This window comes from Hippopotamus amphibius, chromosome 5 (assembly GCF_030028045.1).
Source record: "Hippopotamus amphibius kiboko isolate mHipAmp2 chromosome 5, mHipAmp2.hap2, whole genome shotgun sequence".
In the NCBI taxonomy this organism is placed as follows: domain Eukaryota; kingdom Metazoa; phylum Chordata; class Mammalia; order Artiodactyla; family Hippopotamidae; genus Hippopotamus; species Hippopotamus amphibius.
The window spans coordinates 136,795,744-136,820,885 of record NC_080190.1 but is presented as its reverse complement, the minus strand read 5'-3'; the positions used below and the strand labels follow the sequence as shown (position 1 = coordinate 136,820,885).

Genomic DNA, 25,142 nt, shown 5'->3' with positions numbered 1-25,142 from the left:
ATCCATTCATCAGTTAAGAAACATTTGTGTTGTTTCCACCTTTTGGCTATTGAGAATAATGCTATGTGATCTCCTTTATATGTGGAATCTAAAAAAGTCAAATTCATAGAAGCAGAGGGCAGAATACTGCGGGAAACGGGGGGGGAAATGAGAAATGTTGGTCAAAGGGTACAAAGTTGCAGTTATGCAGGATGAGTAAATTCTAGAAATCTAATGTATAGCATGATGATTTTAGTTACTAATACTGTATTGTACACTGGAAATTTGTTAAGAGTAAATTTCAGGGGCTCTCACCACAGGAAAAAAATGGTGCCTATGTGAGGAGATATATATGCTAATTAGCTTCACCCTGGTAATCATTTCACCATGTATATCAAAACATCCTTAAATTGTTGCATACCTTAAATATATAAAATTATTATTAAAAAAAAAAAAATCCTTTGGGACTTCCCTGGAGGTCCATTGGTTAAGACGCCACACTTCCACTGCAGGGGGCAAGGGTTTGACCCCTGGTTGGGAACTAAGATCCCACATGCCATGTGGCATGACCAAAAAATTTTTTTTAATTTTTGAATAAAAATAAAAAACAAATAAGTAATTTTACATGCAAACAGGAAAAAAGAATAATGCTATGAATTCATGTACAAGATGTTATGTTGTTTTCAATTCTTAGGTGTATTTATAGGAGTAAAATTGCTGGGTTATATAATAACTCTACATTTAACCTTTTGAAGAACTAACAAATTGTTTTCCAAAGCATCAGTTATTTTTCAAGTTAACAATTCAATAGGAGTATACAATTCCAAACAAGTATAAGGAGGAAAATTAAATAAGAAATAATAGCAATTTTTTAAAAACTAGTGTAGCTAGAATAGTATAAAAGGAAACAAAACAGTAAGATGATAGAAACAAAGACAAAAAAAACCCCTACAATCACGAATATAAATGGATTGAATTTACTAGCTAAAAGGCAGATTATAAAACTTTATCTAAAATATCCAGTTATACACTATTTCCAAGACATATACCTAAAGCATAAAAATATAGATAGCTTTTAGATAAAAGAATGCAAAATGAAGTTCAGCAAATACCAACCAAAGGAAAGCTAATTGTAACTATGCTAATATAAGAAAAAATAGATGTAAGTCAAAAGATTGTCTAAGGAATAGACTCACTACATTTAATAAAAGAATCAATTCAAAATGAGAACATAAATATGTGTATGTGCTTAGTGGTATATGTTTATACTCATGGTAAGATTTGCATACTATTTCAGGGGATTCAGAGAATTCAAAGCCCTTTCATAAGCCCCAAGTTAAGAACTTCTAAACAAATGAAACATTTGTCCTGTAATTTCTTTATAGAATCCTAAAAACCTGACACAAAACAACTATAAAATTTTACATGAGGCAATGGCTATGTCAAATAAAAAAGCTCTAATTAAAATGCATTTTTTAAGAATTTATAATATATTCCCCATAGTAAGATCTGAACTTAAAACCTTAAAAAGCACTGTATAACAATGAAACCATTTTTATTTTAATAAACAAGTGAGGTATAAGAAAAATAACATTATCCTTTTAAGCATGATTACACTTAATAAAAACATACCCTTTTTGTGTCACTGACAAAAGTAACATTATTTTGAGCTGAAACAACTAAAAGAAGCAAGTCTTCTGTAAGTTCTATTTATCTACAAAGTGAGTGATAAGATGAAGATAATATACTGGCATCAAAGCAGATTTTTAATTTTCAGTAGTTAATTCATTCATTCAGGATGTAAGACTAATGTTTTCCACATTAAAAAAAATTGCTTACCAACTGCTAAAGTACTATAATTAAGAATTTTATTCCACTCTACCAAAATAATCAAACACTGTATTTATAGTTGACTTGGTTATCATTTCAAACATACACACTGATCCCCTCAAAAGTTATTCAAATAAGGCCAAAGGGAGAATTGTACAAGGAGCTGGTGGAAAATAATCTCTTGCAACTACAAAATATATCCACAAGTTGGTGGCAGAGAACAAAAGTGAATGCCTTAACTCATATCTTGGATTTTGCACAGGAGCTATAAGTACCTGCTTTCACAGAAATATACTACAATTTAAGCTGATCATGCTATACATATAAATTTGAATGATAAAATATGTCAGCTGTAGTAAGACTTTTCCATACACTTGTCAAGAAGATTGTGTTCTTACCTATAGTTTGGAAAACTTCACTCATCAAAGCTTCATTTACTGCTGAAGAGCTGACACTTCCAATATGAGACCAACTTTGATATATTGCTTGCAGCAGAAGTGTCTGTGCTCTTGTAGCTTGAATTGTGAGATGCGGAAGTTCAAATATACCCTCAGTTATAGCAATCTGAGATCTTTTGGTCCTGTGTAAGAAAAAAGGAAGCATAACAAACAATATATTAACATTTATAAACAACAACATAAAATAAATTAGGATGCAAGGGAAGAAAAGGTATACATGGAAATTATTTTAATTAGAATTAAATCAAAGAGATATGCAACTCTACTAACTTTAAGTATGTTTCACTATTTCAGAAGCTCTAACAATAATAAAAAATAAAAATACAAACTAGGGACTTCCCTGGTGGCACAGTGCTTAAGAATCTGCCTGCCAATGCAGGGGACACAGGTTTGATCCCTGGTCCAGGAAGATCCCACATGCCATGAAACAACTAAGCCCATGCACCACAACAACTGAGGCTGCACTCTAGAACCTGCGAGCCACAATTACTGAGCCCACACGCTGCAACTACTGAAGCCTGTGCGTCTAGAGCCCGTGCTCTGCAACAGAAGTCACTGCAGTGAAAAGCCCTCACACCACAACAAAGAGTAGCTCCTGCTTACCGCAACTAGAGAAAGCCCGAATGCAGCAATGAAGACCCAATGCAGCCAAAAAGTAAAATTAAAAAAAAAAAATACAAACTAGAATAATGTCCACACACACATTCATACACATATATTCTGCTCAAGCATCATACTTTTTAAATCAAATCAATCATCAAAAATAACAATGAAAATAATACTAATTAACACTTGAAAAAAGGATTTATTAGCAGATCTGCCTTATTCTCCTTTTTAAATTTATTTTTTATACAATTTTGAAAGGTTACTTCCCATTTACTGTTATTATAAAATATTGGCTATATTCCCCATGTTGTATTACATCCAATAGTTTGCACCTCCCCCTCTTCCCCCGTAACCACTAGTTTGTTCTCTGTATCTGTGTGTCTGCTTATTTTTTGTCATATTCACTAGTTTGTTGTATTTTTTAGATTCCACATATAAATGACATCGTACAATATCTGTCTTTGTCTGACTTACTTCACTTAGCATAATGTCCTCCAAGTCCATTCATGTTGCTGCAAATGACAAGATTTCGTTCTTTTTTATAGCTAAGTAGTATTCTACTGTGTGTGTGTGTGTGTCTACATACACATGCATTTTCTTCATCCATTCCTTTGTAGATGGACACTTATGTTGTTTCCATATCTCAGCAATTGTAAATAATGTTGCTTATGAACACCGGGGTGCATGCATATTTTCATATTAGTGTTTTTATTATTTTTTTTTGGATATACACCCAGAAGTAGAATTGCTGGGTCATAAGGTAGTTCTATTTTTAGCTTTTTTTTTTTAATTAATTAATTTATTTATTTTATTGGCTGTGTTGGGTCTTCGTTGCTGCACACGGGCTTTCTCTAGTTGTGGTGAGTGGGGGCTACTCTTCCTTGTGGTGCGTGGGCTTCTCATTGCGGTGGCCCCTCCTATAGCAGAGCATGGGCTCCAGACGTGTGGGCTTCAGTAGTTGCGGCACATGGGCTCAATAGTTGTGGCTCACAGGCTCTAGAGCACAGGCTTAATAGTTGTGGTGCACAGGCTTAGTTGCTCCACAGCATGTGGTATCTTCCTGGGGCAGGGATCAAACCCGTGTCCCCTGCATTGGCAGGCGGATTCTTACCCACTGCACCACCTAGGAAGTCCCTATTTTTAGCTTTTTGAGAAATCTCCACACTGTTTTCCACAGTGTCTGCATCAATTTGCATTTACAAAAACAAGTCTCAACAAAATTAAAAGGATTAAAATCATACAAAGTATATGTGCTAATTACAATGGAATTAAACTATAATAAAAGAAAGGTATCTATAAAATCCTCAATATTTAGAAAGTAAAAATATAAAATACAATCAAGAACAGACAAAATTCAGAAAGTCATATAAAATAAAACTTTTGAAAAAGTATAAAATGATTTTAGAAAAGGACATCGATATGGATGACAGAAAAGGACAATATACTTAATCAGTGTTTCTGGAGAAAAGAGCAGATAAAGAAAAAAAAATTCTATGGACATTCATTTCAATAAAGTAAAATGGAGGTACCAGGACCTCTCCAGAATTTCCCCTATTTTCTACTATCCTCCCTAACCTGTCCACTACAGACTAGTAAAAACAATCAACACATATGCACTACTTAACCATAAGAAGATTATAAAGGGATATCAAAGTCCTATACAGTTGAGACACTAACAAAAGTCTCATATAAATTGGTGACCTTTGTATTTTCCAGGTATGCTTTTAATTTCAGTCATCTTTCAAGTCAATGAGCTCCTTTGCTAGCCATTGCTATTGCAGCTAAGAACCATCTTGCTAATAAACCTAATATCCTTCAAAGTCAAGACTAAATTTTTATTTTGCAGTTTCTTAGGTCTATAAAAAAAATGAGCTATAATGTCGCTGTGACTTTCACTACTTAGGTCTCAGATTATGCTTAGCTGGTCTTCAAGCTTCACGTTAAAGCTGTTCTCTAGAAAATCTATAAAAGCAGCACATATTTATTAACTGCCTATTCTGTAGCAGTCATGCACTAGCTACTTAGGAAGTATCTTAGCCATTTTAAAACATCAGGGAACAAAACAGAAAAATTAAAATCCCAGTGTCTTCATAGTTTATACTCTAATAAGGACAGGAAACAAAAAAATCAATCAATATAAGCAAACAAATGATATAAGGAAGTTAGAAGAGAAATGCTCTTGGAAACAGAAAAAGCAGAGCATGGAAAAAGCAGAGCATGGAATAGGAACTACTAAAGAGGGAGCACTTCACATACAGTAGGTAGATCTTATTAAAAGGATAGATTTAATTACAAGCAAAACTTAAGCAGACCTGAAGAAGGTACGTGACAGCTGGAGAATGATTCAGGCAGATGAACAGTCTGTGGAAAGGTCCTGAACTTGGCAAGCCCAAGCAATGGCAAAGAAGCCAGTGTGGCTGTAGCAGTTTGACAATAACCTAATTCACTAATTCATTGGTTTTCCACAGTTTTTATCCATAAGATATACCTGAATAGGCTTTACAAAGCCATTTATCTGAGATTCCATCTAAGTCTGTCTCCGTAGGGTTCACTTTCCTTGAATTTATTTTTATTTTTAAATCTCTTAAGCTTATTTTCAAAGTTCTTCATTTAAGGTACTACAAGTAGTACATGAAATTTTTTAAATGTCAATTCCAATTTCGCTAAATCATTTGCTTTGTTTTTTAGTAAAAGGTTATATATAACTTCCCTGAGTTTCACTTCCCTCTTTAAAAGGCAAGTATAATAACCCCTGCCCAATTTACCACAGATGACTATGGTGAAAATCAATTACTTTTAATATTTAAAGCTTAACAGATACAAAGTTCTTTGCTAGGAACTAAAGATACAGGCACTATAATTACACTCAAAGAATTCAGAATCCACTTGTGAAACATGTAAACCAGTAATTATAATTTAACATAATGAGTGCTATAACAATGTTATATGCAGGTTCCTGTGAGATACAATGAAATGGGTGAGGAAAAAATGTAGGTGTTATATTTAAGTTGAATGTTGAAGAATAAATATGAATCATTTCAGGAGAAAAAATTGTAGGCTCCTTAAAGAAAGAAATATATCTCAATACAAAAATGGTACAAAGACATAAACAGGGAACTTACAGAATATGAAAACAGAAATGACACATAAACATGAAAAGACTCTTAAGCCTCACCAGTAAAAGGGAAATTCAAATTAAAACAATGTATGACTCTTTTTAACCTCTCAGATTAACAAGACCTCTCAGACTCTAACTCATCTTCTAAGAAATCTATCTGAAAAGAATTTTCACATGAGCCTGCAAGAATACTTATAGAATGACAGTGTTTGCAGCATTATTTAAAATAGTCTAAACCTGAGAAAATCGCTCATCGTTGAATAAATTCTGATACACTGACTTGATGCAAAACTACTCATATATTAAAAAAAATGAAATTAGATGACCTACTGATATGAAAGGATATGCTGAAATATGGTAAAAATATATATAGTTGCATTATAATATGGTTCCATGTAATGGCAGGAAGTAGCAGGTTACCTACACGTAAAAGTATGTCTGCATGTGTTTGTATGTTGAGATAAAAAATTCTGGATGGAATTATTGATAACATTCATTCCTGGAAGATGATAACAGAGGATGACTTTATGTGGTCTTTTCCCTTTTTTCCCCTATATAAATTTCTGTACTGTTTTGTTTGATCCTTTGAGAAATATATATCATCATTTTTTCAAAAAAATTTAAGAAACCACAATACTTCAAGAATGGACTATGCAGGAAGATCCCACATGCCCCAGAGCAACTAAGCCCATGCACCACAACTACTGAGGCTGCATGCTACAATTATTGAAGCCCGTGTACCTAGAGCCCAGGCTCCACACCAAGAGAAGCTACTGCAATGAGAAGCCTGCATGCCGCAACAAAGAGTAGCTCCCACTCTCTGCAACTAGAGAAAGACTGCACGCAGCAAAGAAGACCCAATGCAGCCAAAAAAATTTTTAAAAATTAATTTATATAAAAATAAATAAAATAAACATACATCTTTTAAAAAAAATTAAAAAATAAAATAAATAAAAAGGAGATCTTGGGACTTCCCTTGTGGTCCAGTGGTTAAGACTCCGCCACCCAATGCAATGGGTGAGCGTTCAATTCCTGGTGGGGGAGATAAGATCCCACATGCCTGGGGGCCAAAAAACCAAAACATAAATGTAACAAATTTAATAAGCAATGTAACAAATTCAATAAAGACTTTTTAAAAAATACAAAAAAAAAAAAGAATGGACTATGGAAATCACAAACTATGTCAAAATGAATTAATTTCATAAAACATTTTTAAAATGTGAAGGTAAGATATGAGCAGTATCAATGTATCAAACTACCTCCACTCCCTGCTCCAACACTGAATTATCAAATGTATCATAGACATAAACTTCACTTTTAAGTCAGACAGAGAAAGACAAATGTCATTTACATATGGAATCTTAAAAAATGAGACCAATGAACTTATTGACAAGACAGAAACAGACTCACAGACATAGAAAACAAACTCATCGTTGCCAAAGGGGAAAGGGGGGATAAATTAGAAATTTGGGGTTAACAGATACACACTACTATATGTAAAATAAACAACAAGGACCTATTGTATAGCACAGGGAACTATATTCAATATCTTGTAATAAAGTATAATGAAAAAGAATCTGAAAAAGAATATGTATGTACAGCTGAATCACTGTGCTGTACACCTGAACTGTTGTAAATCAACTCTACTTCAATTAAAAAAACAGATGATTGAACTTGGTGTACCCCCCAAAAATAATAAATAAATAAAATTTAAAAAAAATAAAAAATATATAAAAGCCAAAAGGAAAAAAAATTTTTAATTTTTTAATTTTTTAAATTAATTTTTTTTAATTTTCTAAATTAAATTTAAAAAATTTAAACTATACCTCAATTAAAAGTTTTTTAATTTTTTAATTTTTTAAATTAAAAAAAAAACTTCACTTTAACACCTCCAAAAGAAGAACGATACCAAAAATGGTAGAGTAAGGTATACCAAAAGTCTGTCCCTCCACAAAAGCAACACAAAAGCTGGCAAAAACTGTCAAGAATCAACTGTTTCAGAACTCTAGAAACTAACCAAAAGCCTGCAACAAACAGGGGAACATGTAATCCAAAAAAAAAATTTTAATCGAAAAAACAAGTTTTAAACAGCTCAGTCTCAGCAGGAACAGTGAGTTTTGTGATATTTTTATTTAGCCATGTTAAACCCCCTGGCTTCCAGCTCAGCGGTGGTACCAAACAGCCCTTATCCCCAGTAAGAGGTAACAGAGAAAGCAAAAAAGATTTATTCACAAGAAATTGTGGTTGCTTGTTCTGACCTGTCTGGTGGCTACCTAGAGGACCAACTCAAAGAGCTTGCTTTCTCTCTCTTAATTCAGAACTCTCCCAATACTAAAACAACTACCCAGGGGCATTTGTAGAAAACATTTACAGGCAAACGTACTGAAATTGTCCTTGCTGCCGGGAATAATCGATAAGAAAAAGAACAAAAAAAGAGACTAACCAAAATCTTAGAAAGTCTGGGAAATGATGCTTTCAGAAATAAAAACGTTGAAAAACTCAGACACCTTCCTGGGAAAACAGAAGGTCATACACATGCTCAGGGCTGTGCACTTGCAGGAAAAAGACAAGAGAAAGGCCTTAAGCTTTCACTTCTGGCTGACTTTTCAGGTTCTGCACAATAAGAAAAGGCAGAAGAGTTGAAAACTGCCTGATTGAGCTTTGAAGGCATTCCTCACAGGAAACCATGGAGGCCACACAGCATTGGGATTAAATATTCAAAGGGCTGAAAGAACAAGTGTCAATTAATAATTATAGTTCTGACTTAACTATCCTTCAAAAATGAAATAGAAATCTCCCAAGAAAGGAAAGTCCAGGACCAAAAAGTTTCACTTGTGTATTCTACCAACATTTAAAGAAGAAAAAATACCAATATTCTCAAATTTTTGCAAAAAAAAAAACAAAAAAATAGAAGAGGAGGGAATCCTTCCCAAATCCAACACAAGAAAACTACACACCAATACCCCTTGTGAATATAGATGAAAAATCCTCAGTAAAATACCAGTAAATGAAATTTGTAAGAATATTAAAAGCATTATATATTATGGCAACTGAAATTTATCCCAGAAATAAGAGTGGCTCAAGAACTCAGTGGAGGGACTTCCTAGGTGGTGCAGCGGTTAAGAATCTGCCTGCCAATGCAGGGAACATGGGTTCAAGCCCTGGGCCAGGAAGATCCCACATGCCAGGGAGCAACTAAGCCCGCACGCCACAACTATTGAGCCTGCATTCTAAAGCCCATGAGCCACAACTATTGAGCCCATGTGCCACAACTACTGAAGCCCTCGTGCCTAGAGCCCGTGCTCTGCAACAAGCAAAGCCACCAAAATGAGGAGCCCACACACCACAACAAAGAGTAGCCCCTGCTCACCACAAATAGAGAAAGCCCATGTGCAGCAACAAAGACCCAATGCAGCCAATAAATAAATAAATAAATTTATATTAAAAAAACTCAATGGAACACATCATATTTACAGAAAGAAAAGGGAAGAAAACATGTCCATCTCAAATGACAGAAAAAATACTTGACAAAATCCAATACTCTCTCATAATATGAAACACTCAACATACTAAAGAGAACATTCTCAATATAATATAGGACATTTATGAAAAACACACAACTAACATCATACTTTGTGGTGAAAGACTGAAAGCTTCTCTCCAAGATCAGGAAGAAGTCAAGTATTTTTCTCTTGCCACTCTATTCAACATTGCAGTAAAGGTTCCAGCCACAAAACTAGGCGAAAAAACTTTAAAGTCATTCAGATTGTAAAAAAAGAAGTAAAACTATTACTACTCACAGATGACATGATATTATACACTGAAAACCATAAACACACACACACACCAACAACTGGAGCTAAAAACAAGTGCAACTAAGTTGCGAGATATGAGGTAATTACATAGAAATCAGTTTTATACCCATATACACTTAAAATGAACAATCTGAAAAGGAAATTAAAAAACAATTCCATTTATAATAGTGACAAAAAGAATAAAATACTTAGGAATAAGTATTTTACCAAAGAAGTGTAAGGTTTTTACACTGAGAACTACAAACTACTGTTGAAGGAAATTAAAGAAGGGATCTAAATAAATGGAAAGACATGCCATGTTTATGACTTAGAAAATTTAATATTGCTAACATAACAGAACTCTCCAAATTAATCTATAGATTCAATACAATACCTTTCAAAATCCCATCTATTTCAAATAAATGATTAAACTAATCCTAAAATTCATATGGATTTACAAGGAAACTTGAATAGCCAAAACAAAACTGAAAAAGAAAAACAAAGTTGGAAATCTCACGTTTCCCAATTTCAAATCTTACTACAAAGGTACAGCAATCAAATATGTATATAAATATAAATCAGTGCACTAGAACTGAGAGTCTAGAAATAAACCCATACATCTATGATCAACAGACTTCTGACAAAGGGTCAAGACCAATAAGTGGAGAATGAATAGTCTTTTTAATAAATGGTTTTAGAACAACTGAATATTGAAATACGAAAGAATGAAGTTGGACACCTCCCTCACACCATATACCAAAATTAAATCAAAACTGATCAAAACACTAAAACCATAAAACCCTTTGAAGGAAACATAAGTGTAAATCTTCACAATCTTGGATTAAAGAACAGTTTCTTAAATATGATAGCAAAAGCAAAAGCAACAAAAGGAAAAAACAGATAAATGGGACTTCACCAAAATTTAAAACTTTTGTGTATCAAAGGAAACTACCCAGGAAGTGAAAAGACAACACACAAAATGGGAAAAATATCTGTAAATCATATATCTAAGGAGGGTCTAATGTCTGAAGTATGCAAAGAACTCCCACAACTCAACAGCAAAAAGATACACAGCCCAATTAAAAAATGAACATAAATAGTCATCTCTCCAAAGAAGTTACACAAATGGCCAATAAGCACTTAAAAAAATGCTCAACATCACTAGGAAAATGAAAATCAATACCACAAAGAGACACCACTTCACACCCACTAGGATGGACACAATAGGAGAAAAAAGAAAGAAAAAAAAGAAAATAACAAGCGTTGGCAAGGATGGGGAGAAATTGGAACCCTCATACACTGGAGGCAGACATATACAATAGTACAACCACTGTGTGTAACAATTTGGTAGCTCATTCAAAAAGGTAAATATAACAATTATATTGTTAGGTATACATCCAAGAGAATTGAAAATGTTGTTTATATTAGAGCTCATACATGCATGTTCAAAGCAGCATTATTCTTACTAGCCAAAAAGTGGAAACAACCCAAACTTATAACTGATGAATGGATAAACAAAATGTGGTATATGCCTATAAAGTAGTAATATTTGGCCATAAAAAGTAATGAAGTACTGATACATGCCACAACATGGAGAAACCTTGAAAACATGTTAAGTAAAAGAAGCTAGACAGAAAATGCTACATATTCTATGTGGCATTCTCTATCCTGAATCACAGATAGAGTCAGGGTTTCTTTTTTGGAGTTTTCAAAATGCTCTGGAGTTAGACGGTAATGATGACTGCACAAAAATGTGAATATACTAAAAACCAGTGAATCGTACAATTTAATATAATTAAAATAGTAAATTTATGTTACGTGGATTTCACCTCAATCAAAATTTAAAACTGCCCTAAAGTATTCAGAACTCTTTTTTTAGGAACACTGGTCCAAGCAACTAACAACGGCTTTCTCATACTCAAAAATAACAAAATAAAAACAAAACCCTGGGAACACCTGTCTCTCTTAATTAGCATGTCACATAATTTAAATATACAGCTGCATAATAAGACATCTACCACCCTTTCCATATAACTCTCAAATATTTAATAGCAATATGTGGTTCTACCTACCTTTACTGTTCAATCCACAAGCCTGGTCACATTTTGCCATAAAAATCAAAGGATTATAATAAACAGATGAGGAAATAAATATGCACTGAAGGGACTTCCCTGGCAGTCCAGTGGTTAAGACTCTGCACTTCCACAGCACGGGGTGCTTCCACTGCAGGGAGTGCAGATTTGATCCTTGGTCAAGGAACTAAGATCCCACACACCGCGCGTAAGGGCCAAAAAATTTTTTTAAACTTTTTATATAAATTTAAAAAATGCACTGAATGAAAGACTCTTTAAACCAAGCAGGTAAGATAACAGATATCAAATGAGGCAGGAGAAAAAAACAATAAGATAGAAATCATAAATTTATATTTCATTATCATTACTGGTTCTTTTCGCTTTTCTAACATTATGGCCATTCTTTAAGTCACTTTTTTTTCTTTTATTTTCTTACAGGTTTAAAAATTGAGTGGTGGTTCTCTTCTCTACTATGTTCTCAAACTTCTGTTGAAAATTCTTGACCAAAAAAAACAAAAAACAAAAGCACAACAGTTTACCAGTAGTAATACTAAGTAAACAGAACAGACATTTGGAAACCTACACTATAAAAAAGTATACTTCATCTAGCCACTCTATCTTTAGCCAGATATTCTGTGGTATTTAGGAAGTCCTCCGGTCCAGCAAGAGCCATGTTCTTATAACGATAGCAATAATTATTTATAAGGCAAAATTACAGTCAGGATTCTTTTTACAAGTAGGTCTTTCCTCTTTCATAAAAAATTCAGCTACTGTATATGGTACTCTTTCAAGCCATCATATGTCACATAAAATGATTCCCAAATGGGTAACACAGACTCGAATAAAAACTTAAACATATGCAAATTCAAAAAGATTAATTTCTTGTACATTTTAATACTGCCCAAGGGTAGGGGGCAATTCTCCCTTCAGGTTCAATTTAATTGAACATCAAAGGAAATAATTCACTTTACAAAAGCCAGAATTCAATAATAAACAAGTAAATTATCGCATACATGAATGGCATGCTTTTGTAGTTTTATTTTCCAGTTATAACTGACTGCAAATAAAAAGTACATTTTATTATACTTCTGTTAAATACTCCAGTAGCATGTGAACTAAAATAAACCATTTATAAATGATTCGGCAATATACGGTAGATTATAGAATGTACATCTTAGGGCTTCCTAGGTGGCGCATTGGTTGAGAATCTGCCTGCCAATGCAGGGGACACGGGTTCGATCCCTGCTCCAGGAAGACCCCACATGCCGCGGAGCAACTAAGCCCGTGCACCACAACTATTAAGCCTGCGCTTTAGAGCCCGTGAGCCACAACTATTGAGCCCATGTGCCGCAACTACTGAAGCCCATGAGCCTAGAGCCTGTGCTCCGCAACAAGAGAAGCCACGGCAATGAGGAGCCCGCGTAACACAACAAAGAGTAGCCCCCACTCACCTGCAACTAAAAAGAAAGCCCGTGCACAGCAAAGAAGACCCAACACAGCCAATAAAATAAATAAATTAATTAAAAAAAAAAAAAAAAGAATGTACCTGTTAGTGTAACAGTATCAATGAAGATGGGTTTTTTTTTTCTCTATTGTTTTTGTCAATTTTGAGGTATTTCTAACAGGTTAACTAGTATAGAAAATAAGAAACACCCATACATCCATTTCCTCAAACCCAATTCATCAAATCACACTATCATACTGTATTTGCTTCAGAAATTTTAAACAGATCAATTGCTTTTACAACTTGAAGCTATTTGGTGGGCTCATTAAAATGTCAATGAAAATGAACAATAAAAGTATAATTTTCCTTGTGATTTATACCACCACAAATTTATTTAAACTTTACTTAAAATAAAACAGCTCAATAAAATTCATACTAAAATTATCTAACAACTTCTGGACTTACCTCATCACTAAACCTACATTTTAACAGTTAAGTTGAGGAAAATAAAATAATTTATTTAACAAATGCCTATTTCACATATCCAGAAGTCCTACTCTGAACATGTGTTCATTTTACAGAATAGGTTTAAAAACTATCAATTCAAACATTACTCTCTAGGGAAAAATAAATCCTAATGTAACTAGCGGGATAAACAACTCATTAAAACTCAACTTGGACAAACTCCAGGATAAATTTAAGGAAATAGAAACAAGTAGGTCTTGATTGTGTAGTAGCAAAGACTGAAAATGAATATGCCCTAATTAACAAACACTTTAAAAGACTCTGTCCCATTTGCTGACAAATTACAATACAGAGCTGATAAAAATTTTTGGACCAACCTGGCATTTCTATAAAGAAAATTCTTCCTTCAAAATTTTAAATAAAAAACATGGAAGTGATTCTTATTAAGTATTAACTTAATCCACTCACATTCATAGCAATACTATAAAATTTTTGCCATACGTATACTTCAGGAACAACCATCCATTCTTTTAAAATCAACACACCTCATAGCAACTGAAAGAATATCCTCAGCAACAGCTGGATCTAAAGATTTATACAGAGTCCCAAAATGCAAGGTCTGAACCTACAAATTGGTTCCAAAAATGTATTTTTGTTATTACTCATATCCTGTACAGTAAAATAAGATTAGATCACTTTTTCCAAAATAAAATGAGTACAAAGCTCACTAACTCAACTGAGAAATGAAAGCAGTTTAAAAACCTAAGAAATCTGTATTTAGTTCTGCACACAATGATTCTTTACCTTACAAAAAATATCAATACTCATAGAAGGGAAAAAAATTTTTTTAACTAAATGGTAGGTAAAGTGAAAGGTTAAAGCTCCTCTTTCCTCCTCCTGACCCCACTCCACTCCCCACAGATAACCACTTTTCTCGGATTCAGCATGCATACCTACAGAGCTCTGTCTATTGATTTTATGTATTCACAGATACACTTATAATTTTAATGGAGATATATACATTTAAACGTCTACAGCCTGCTTTTCATGCCTAAGCAATATATCTTAGTGATCAAGATCTTTCTACATCATTACATATTCTTCCACATTGGTCTTTTTAATGAATGCTTGACACGTTGCTTGTTTGAATTAAGATTTACATTCATCAGCAGTGTATCCCTTTCTCAACATCCCTACAAGTAGTATTATATTTAATTACAACGATTTTAGCATCTGCAAATAGCTGTAAAATACAAATTATATCCTGTTGTGTTGAGAAATGAAAATATTTTATCATATTTCAAATTTCTGAAATATTATTTGAAGTTAAATATTAGATAACATCGACAAAGAAAATGAGAAGTAAAACTTATCTGTCACTAAAATAAAAATATAATGAATGCCTTGATTATTATAATATATAAAGTTCAAAATCTTACAAGGCAAAAGGAGCAAAATGTTGTCTCTTCATTAGTCTCATCATCTCCCAGACAAGTTATTCAATACAGACAGTTCATCTACTTAAGGAAAAATGTTTACTCAGGAAAAAAGAGAGAAAGTGTGTTCATGCAATATATCTTATATATGTAATTAAAAACATTCAAATATTATCTTGAGAATTCTGATTTAGAAAATCACTGAAAATTTAGTTCAATTTCAGTAATTAAAGTCATTAGTTTTTGCTTTGGCCAAGAACACATTTTACATATTGTGTAAGTAAAAAGGAGACAAACTTGGTTGTCGAAAAAGCATACAATCTAAAATCTAATCAATCAGACAACCAAAAGGTACTAAAATGGCCAAAGAAATTACCACCTGCATGTCAATTAAGTATTTACTTGTTCTTTCCATAGTTTCAAGGTTTTGAAGATAAATGTCCTCCATAGAAAAAAAGATGGTCCTTACTGAACTTAATGTAAAAAGAATAGAAAACACTATTAAATAATCACCAAAAAAAAAGTATAAAAATCACTTCTATGGAAAGTACAGTGAAAAACTGGACAACTATCCCATTAAAGACTATATTAGCAGGATGTGATCTAGTCAAAGAAAATATCAATTAGGCCAAAATCTGAGGAGTGAGTAAAAATTATTTAGGCTGTTGACTATTGAGACAATATGGTGAAAGACTTGCCTAAGAAAAGACACACTGAAAAAGGGAAGAAGGTGGGAGGGGACAGAGAGGAAGATACTCAGGTGAATCTAGACAGTCAAGAAACAGCCAGACCATGGAGGACATCACTGAAAGTTTTATTTAATCTTTACCATAAAAGCTATGAGAAGCAAAGTATTTTAGGGAGAAGAATGAAATAAGGAGAACTATCTTCTAAAAACAAATCAATAAAAAAACCTGGCTTCAGATGTATGCGTCAGGTGGCAATTAAGAACCCCTCTCTAAATACTGAGAGAATCAAGAAAGAGAAAGCAAAGACCATATCTTACTCATAATGGGACTCCAAGGCCTACAACACAACAGTTCTCACATGATAGGTACCAAAATATTATTTTTTAAAAAAACAAATGACTAATTAACCTGTTGAAATTTAAAAAGTGCTAAGTATTAACAGATTCATATAGGAAACTAGAAATATTTTTAAAGTTATAAATTACAATGAAGAATACAAAGCTATTATCAAAAACTTGGTAATAGCTACCTAAATGCTATTAATGGCTCCATCACGAACACTAAACTACACCTCTACAACATCTAGAACAAGTGATTTCATCTTTCTCAATCAAAAGTATCATCTTCCCTAATCCTCAATTTCCAATTCTATAAGAGATAGTAATACCTGACTTCTTATTCCAAAGGCCGGTTGTGAGGTTCAAATAAATCACTGTATGTAGTGGAGTTAATAAAGTATAAATGCTATACAGGAGTATTATGATGCTATTCTTCTTGAGATTTTCTTCTGCCACTAACTATGCACTGTATGATCTTTTGAACACAGGGGCCTCCAATGATTATTTGTTCCTAAATTTCAAGTTAGTATATTAAAAGAGATTAAATCATCAACACAAGAAAGAAATTTAGAGACAACTATTAAAAAAAAAAAAAAACACCTTAGACTAAATTTAGTGATTTCTAACCAAGACATTTCTCTTTTAATAAATATACTGTATACTAACAACTTAAAATTCTTTTGAATATACTCAAGTTACAGTTCCAAAAAAATAATGAAACAGAGATGTATTTAAAAGATACTGTCACTAGAATAACATCTTGTCATAGAATACACTGACATTGAGGGACTTCGCTAGTGGCACAGTGGTTAAGAATCTGCGTGACAATGCAGGGGACACGGGTTTGATCCCTGGTCCGGGAAGATCCCACATGCCGCAGAGCAACTAAGCCCATGTGCCACAACTGCTAAGGCCCAAGCACCCTAGAGCCTGTGAGCCACAACTACTGAGCTGCATGCCACAACTACTGAAGCCCGTGCACCTAGAGCCCATGCTCCATAACCAGAGAAGCCATGCAATGAGAAGCCTGTGCACAGCAATGAACAGTGGCCACCACTCACTGCAACTAGAGAAAGCCCGCACAGCAATGAAGACCCGACACAGCCAAAAATAAATAAAATTAATTAATAAAAAAAAAATATACTGACACTGAGACAGAACAAAATGTCTCCCACTGTTATACATAGATAAAACCAAATACTGAGAAAAGGCTAGTATTAATATTATTCTTCTCATAGAAAGAGATATAAGTCTTACAGTAATATTCTCCAATGCCGAAAGATCAAGTTTAAAGGCAATAATCTTGGAAGGAATTATAAATGTTCATTTGGCTACCACTAAACAATTTTACTAAGTTTAAAACTTTTAACGAGGGAAACAGATGGATCACGATAACCTATACAACTTCACACCAAACTGATCAAAAAACTGCATGTTGAAAATACCAAATTTTCCAAAAGCAAAATCAAACGAAACCTTCTGTTCTCATTGGACTAAGCACTTTACGAGTTGTTAACATATGTGGCATGCTCTTCGTGCCCTTGCTAAAAGAATCAAAGAGAAAAACCTAACTAGTACAAAGATAAATGCTATTTACCTATAGTTGTGTTTGTCATGTCTTTTTAATTCCATACACATACACACTCATTTAAAAACTATAAAAGTAGGTATTTTTCAACTGATCATTTATTTAAATACATTATAAAATCTGAACCAAAATATGACAGAAAAACAAAAATTGGTAAGACTATTAACATATATAAAAATTCCTTTCCCGGAAATGTTTTTTAAACAATAATACATTAATATTCTAAATAAATGTACTTTATTAGTAAAATATAAAAGCATCAGTAATACAATGACTGACAATATTTATAATTTCTTAATTGAATCTTTTTTACCTACAACGTGGCAAAGTGTTGAAAATAATCAAGCTAAATCCCAAACCAAGATAAGCAGAGACTTTACAAGTTAGTACCAAGAAAGACACAAACAACATCTGAAGAAAACATGTTCAGAATCAATTATGTTAATCGTTAAATTTATGATTCTGGACTATTACCCATATAAAGTTAATTATGAGGCATTATTTAAAATTTTAAAACATAATTATTATTAAAAAATCTTGATTGACAAGAAAAATTCACAGATAAATCAATGACATATTTGGGAGGAAAACATCCTTAATCAAAATAAAGCCTAAATTCATTTCTATTCTATTATTTCTCAACTCCCCAAAAGAAATTAAATATAAATAAATGTATATAGATTTATATACTATAACTATTCTTTCTGATACGAACTGTTATTTCAGACTTCAAAAGCAATTTAGGTAAAATTTTCAATTTGATACAAATATAAGGTTGTAAATAATCAAATTAAAATATACAGAACAATAGTCAAATAATATTTTAAATTTGAAGTTAATCTTTTTTTCAGAGTTAGACTACTATGCTTGTTGTCAAAATACGTTAGAGTCCTATGATCTCACGTTAAAATTACATTTCTCTTTTTCTATTTTTATTACTTTTTTAAACTATCTTTTTAAAAAATTATGTAAGCAAAAGATGCTCATTGAAATCAAATGAAAATATGTGAATGTGTGTATATAAAATCTAGCTCTAAAATCCTTTCTTATGCAACTGAAAATGCTATGTGCCTCGGTCTCTGGCAGCCCTGTGAGCCCTGGTGAAGAGAATTAGTCACATGATAGGTTTTAGTGAAGAATGGAATAACAAAGCAAGGAACAGTGGGTTGCTAGCTAACAAGCTGCCAGCCAGTCATCCCCTGGTCACCCTACAACAAGGGAATGGAGATAGACCATTACCTTTACCATGAGCCAATTGCCCTCACCAAAAGCTAAAAAACTCCAGGGAAAGGAGAGGAAACTGAATGCAAGAGAAATTTGGGGGGTGACAGAAATGCTCCAGATCTTGATTTTGATGATTGTCTACATGACTGCATACACCTGTCAAAAATCACTGAATTGTTGTCACATAAAACTGTTGAACTTTAATGTATTTAAAATATAGTCTAATTTTAAAATGAAAACAATGTTACTGAAAACACTGGTATAACTCATATTATAAACCATTAAAGGGAACTGTATTAACCACATTCTACACAGTTCTAAAGTACTATGAAAGCTTGCTATAGTTATATAATATTTTCCAGTGTAACCAGACCCCTAAGTATTTTTGTAATTTTTTAAATTATTCACAGGGAGTTTATGAGAGTAAAATAAGAATAGTTTGAGAAATAAATTAACCATTAAAAATTAAGTATTCACCTTCAAATATTATTCCTCAAAAAAAATAGTTAAAAGAAAGAACATCATGAAACTAAAACTAAAATCTAGAAATAGAAACTCCAAGAGCACTCATATATCTGAATGTTTGCATTTATCAGAGAGACCAAAAACTGAAGATATTCAAGAATGGTATTATATTTCTCTTTAAATGCTAGAATCTAAAGGAATATTTGCTTTAGAATATTAGAGCTTCACTCATTTTAAAAAAAATTAAAGATGAACAAAAAAGGAAACTGAGTTTGGGTAGTTTGCCTACTTTTTCTTCTTTAAACATTAATATGATTGAATACACCTGTTCTTTAACAAAAACGGAAACTGAGTTTGGGTAGTTTGCCTACTTTTTCTTCTTTAAACATTAATATGATTGAATACGCCTGTTCTTTTTTCCGTTCTCTTCAAAAGATAAATTAACTGATTTTAAAATATCTATAAAATTAATTAAATTCTAGTTTGGTTCATTTTAATTAACTTATTGAAAATCAACTACATGCTAGGTCCTAGGGCATAAATGCAGATTTGAAAAACAAGACTAGTCAAAATGCAAAAATGATAAGACTAGGCATTTTCAAAGTGAGCTAACTTACCAAAGATTAAAAAAAAAAAAAAAAAGACCCACTACAGGCTATTCATCTCCCTGAGAAAGACAGACAAGTCTGATACAGATTAAATTCTGTATTTATGAGTTTTAATACCGATAATTAAAGAGCAAGGAGGAGTCCAAACACCATCCTACCTCTACAATTTCTCAAAAATTATGGCAAAAGTTTATGTCTATTTGAGGTTGAAGAAGGGGCCAATGACACAAAAGGATATTCTCAGAACTTCAACTTCACAGTTAACAGCAGCAACTGTAACAAGGTTTTGAAATCCCTCATCCAACTCTGGAATTTAAATATCTCTGGATAACAGTAAGGACAGTTATTTGTAAGCCTGAATACATTTTACTTGGGTGAAGAAAGCCACATAGAGATGTAGAATAAAAGACAAGTTAGCTGCTGACACATGCTGTGTCAAGAACGATCTTCAAAAACATTACGGTAAGTGAAAGCAGCCAGAAACAGGATACCACATTTTGTATGATTCTATTTACATGCCAGAGAAGATAAATATATGGAGAAAGAAAGTAGATTAGGGCTGGAGATGGGGATTAATTGTAAATGGGTATGAGGAATCTTATTGAAGGGACGAAAATGTTCTAAAACTGACTTATGTTAACGGTTGCACCACTCAGTAAAGTTACTAGAAATCATGAACTGTACACTTGAAAAGGGTGAATTTTATGCTATATAAAGTATGCCTCATTAAAGCTATTTATAAAACAAATACAAGTCAGCAAAGCTATTTCTATAAAAGCATGTCTAAGGATGCAATCTTAATGCCAACTTGCAATACACTCTCTCTCAATGGTGGAAGGAACTGCTAATCTTGGACCTGGATTCAAATAGACCTAAAACTGAATTCTAGCTTCACTATTTATAGATGTATAAACTTTAAGAAGCTAAAACAAAGATGTATAAAATGTGTATAACAGTCTCTCTCTCATAAGGTTATGATGAAGATTAAAGAGATAACGTATACAAGACTCTCAGCACTGCTCCTGGCACACATATGCTATTATTGTTATTAATATTAAATCTATATTATTAAAATTCTCCTCACAAATTTCTTGCATAGATACGTAAGTTGAAAAATAACTCTGTTCATAAGTTTTTCAAATATAAATTATATGCACATTAGAAATACAAGTATTTCTCGATGAATACAGAAAGTAACTATCAGCATGAGCTGTGATGATGAAGTAATGATATTCTGAAAGTCCTGCCTGAAAAATTAACCTCAGTAATTTGTAATCAAAGAATATATCTTCACATAAACTATTTATCTTAATACTTTATAATAAAAATATCTTTTAATTAGAAAGACGCACAGATTTTTGAGGTGTCTTCACACTAAACATTATAATGTAGAAAAGTGGATATTAAGAGTATAAAATAAAGTAAGGATGCAATTTAAAAATATCTGTATTTATAAATAGGTTTTAAAGGCCTTAATATAAATTAATCTCCATAAATATTGGAGATCGTGTACATGTTAAAATAAATGCTGAGATAGCAAATTTTTAGAAAAGCTTATATTAAGCCCAGAACTATCAAGTATACTCTACAAATTATTCAAAAACTGAAGAATGTTTTCAAAAAGCTGGAAAATAAAAAACAATGTGTTTAATTTATTAATTCAATTAGTTTTTATCTGTAGGAATCTATATTTCAGTTCCAATCACTGTTTGCTCTGATACTAATTAGATGGGTTTCACTTCAAATATAAATCATTAATAAAAGTTAAACAGAAAAATACTGAATAATTTTAAAATATTATGCAATTAAAAACTATGGAAGCATCTCCTTCCAAGGCCCAAAACAGCAAAAAGGACAATTTTATAATTAGATTTTAAAAGACAATATACACTGCCTCTTAAAGCAGTTTTTCTCCCCTTAAAATTCCTTTAATTTATTGTGTATTCTCTGCTGCCATGAGGGCAGGTACCTTGCCTGTCTTGTTTACTGGTGCATCTCTAGCCAGGGTCCTGCAGAGTACATGGAACGTAGCGGGCATTCATCACCTATCTGTGGAATAGATCTGAATGAATAATAAAGAACAATCTCAAGTGTGCAAAAAGGCAGACAAACACAGTGGAAAAACTCACTGGAGTTTAAAAAAAAAACAAAAACGTAACAGACTGGGGAACACTGTTCAAAAACTGAAGAAAATATGCATCCTGTCTATTCTGGTCAGCCTCCTCCGCTTTAATCATCCAGATAAAGATAAGAGAGAAGAACTGAGCATTTTAAAAAAGTTAGAAGACAAAAACAGTATGAGCAAAACAAAACAAAACAGATTCTAAGAAATATGCAAAGAAATGCTGGATTTATAATGAAAAGATGGTTGCATTAACAAAATAGGACAAGTTATACAACACAGAATCCCATAAGATGGAAGATTAAGTTACATCATACACAGAGCATCCAGCATGAGTCCACTGTTATATGCCTCACCTGAGATTACAGTTTTTATAAAAATACAGCACCTCAGCACACAATACTAGTAAGACCTAACCATTTGCTAAAAAGGGAGTTATTACAATAAAAAAGAAAAAAAAAATTTAGCAAGTTATCCAAATCAAAAAAGAAAACTGTAATGAGAACAATTTGCACTATGAACTTTCCAAATCGAATTTACCATATGATGTAATGGAGAAACTGATCAGATGGACTATTTACACTGTGATCACACTTAACCATCTCTAATGTGTAGGCTAATGAGATAAAGCATGCACATTTCGTGTTTTTTAAGGCTGTAAAATTTGGACTTACCCCACGCTTAGGGTCTCACAAAATAGGACATTCCTGTGTGCCCAATCTAAAATTTCAGGTGGACAAAAAAGAGTATTCTCTAAGGAAATTCAAAGCTGAGACACAAAATGAATACATGAATTTAGCCAAAGACAAATGAAGATTGTTGTATGTCTCACTCTCAAACTTCCCTAAGCTTCTTTAAAAGATCTATAAATTTTTAAGAACTGTATAGCTATTTGATTGGAATAAGGTCACACTTTCAGATGCTGTTCACATATTTCGTTAAGTTTGAATCTTTCTTTGATGAAGAAATCACACTCTGATTCACCTATCTCTGAAGTAGAAACCTGTATCAAGCAATGTATGTCCATTTCAAGAGGATGTGACAGAGCTAAAAAGCAAACAATGTGGATTTTTCAGAGACTAACATATGAATCCCAGTTTATACTGAAATGTTTAGCTATGTGACTATACACAGATAAGTGTTCATATCTGCTTGGATTTGTTAAAACATATTCTATCATCAGATTATTAAACTCAATGTTTATATCTATCACTAGAGAAATAATCTGTAATCAGAATAAGTGCCTTGGCTCAACTGATTTACCATTTAATAATCCCTCAAAGAGCTATATTTCAATATTCTCTTCGATTTCAAATTGAATAGCAATTAGCATCAGGACTATGATAGTATTTTTTAATGAATAATACAAACAATTTGGATTCCTTTAGCATTACCTATTTTTTTAAAAAGTTTCCATAATTAATAATGCTATTGCTAATAACAAAAAGCTGATGAAGCAAATATGCACAGGGATTTCAAAACATAACATATATACGTCAACCCAGAATGGGAACCATGAGGCATTTATAAATTCATGTTAAAAATAGGTACTCAGATCACAACCTTCCTACTATTTCTAAAACCTTCTATGTCTTCCTAACCTACTCTGAATAAAAGAAAGTAACCAGCTGAAAGGTCATTTGATTTAACTGATTGTTCATTTGTTTTCATTTTGATTCTATTTGTGCAGTACTGAACTTATCTATAACCTATAGACTTATAAAGTCTATATGTCAAGTACTATACCTACCTTTTGAAGAGCTTAACAGATATATACCTTTAAAACATGTTTAAAATGAGAAGAAAATTAAGCAGAAAAAGAGCTCCCTATATCACAGAAAGTTATAAAATTATTCTGCAGAAAAACAATCTATTATAAGTAAGCCATCTCACAAACAGTAAGAGTAAAACATACCGTGAAGATAAACTTGTAAACAACCCAAAGAATTCTAACAAATTCATCTTTTTCTTCTCTTCCCCAAATTAAGCAGACCTACTCCAAATAAACAGATTACCACTTTTTACTTGCTTAAGCCGTACCAATTCTTTTTTTTTTTTTTTTGGGGGGGGGGTATACCAGGTTCAATCATCTGTTTTTATACACATATCCCCGTATTCCCTCCCTTCCTTGACTCCCCCCCCTCAAGTCCCCCCCACCCTCCCTGCCCCAGTCCTCTAAGGCATCTTCCATCCGTACCAATTCTTAAAAAAAAAAACGGTCAAATCTAAAGGTTAACATTTCAAACAAAAAGTAAATGATATAGAGGAGATAAACTCGGCTTCTGCCTTTGGAGTTAGATTAAGGTAGAGAGACTTAACATTAAAAAGCAATATTATCCACAGAACTGGAGGAAAAAATTACAAAATCACATATATATAATAGGGAATAATATACAGAATATATAAGAAACACCTAAAACTCAACAATAAAAACAATCCAATTTAAACGTGGGCAAAGGACTTACATATATGTTTCTCCAAAGACAATTATAAATGGCCAATAAGCACTTGAAAAGATGGAGTAAGTAGGGGGCTGAGTGAAACAGGTAAAAGGGATTGAGAGGTGCAAGCTTCCAGTTATGAAATAAATAAGTCAGGGGGATGTATATACAGTATAAGGCATATAATCAATAATGTAAAAACTTTGTATGGCAACAGATGGTTACTAGGCCTATCATGATCATTCCATAATTTATGTAAATGTTGAATCACTATGCTGTACATCTGAAACTAACATAATATTGTATGTGAACCATACTTAAAAAAATCACTAATGATGAGAGAAATACAAATCAAAAAAACCACAATGAGATAAAATTCCATATTCAATAGGATGGCTATTATCAAAAAAATGGAAAATAATGAGTTGGTAAGGACAGAGAAACTAGAACCCTTGTGCACTGTTG

The 25,142-nt window shown here is 32.7% G+C and overlaps 1 protein-coding gene across 11 annotated transcripts in view; it reads right to left on the bottom strand.

The window, feature by feature from the left end:
- VPS13B (vacuolar protein sorting 13 homolog B) overlaps positions 1-25,142 on the bottom strand; it is a 773,631-nt gene that overhangs the window by 634,840 nt on the left and 113,649 nt on the right. For all 11 annotated transcript variants that reach the window (XM_057735654.1, XM_057735658.1, XM_057735653.1 and 8 more), the window contains one exon: positions 2,208-2,389. In XM_057735654.1, coding sequence (XP_057591637.1) covers positions 2,208-2,389 — 182 coding nt within the window. The remainder of the gene's footprint in view (positions 1-2,207; positions 2,390-25,142) is intronic.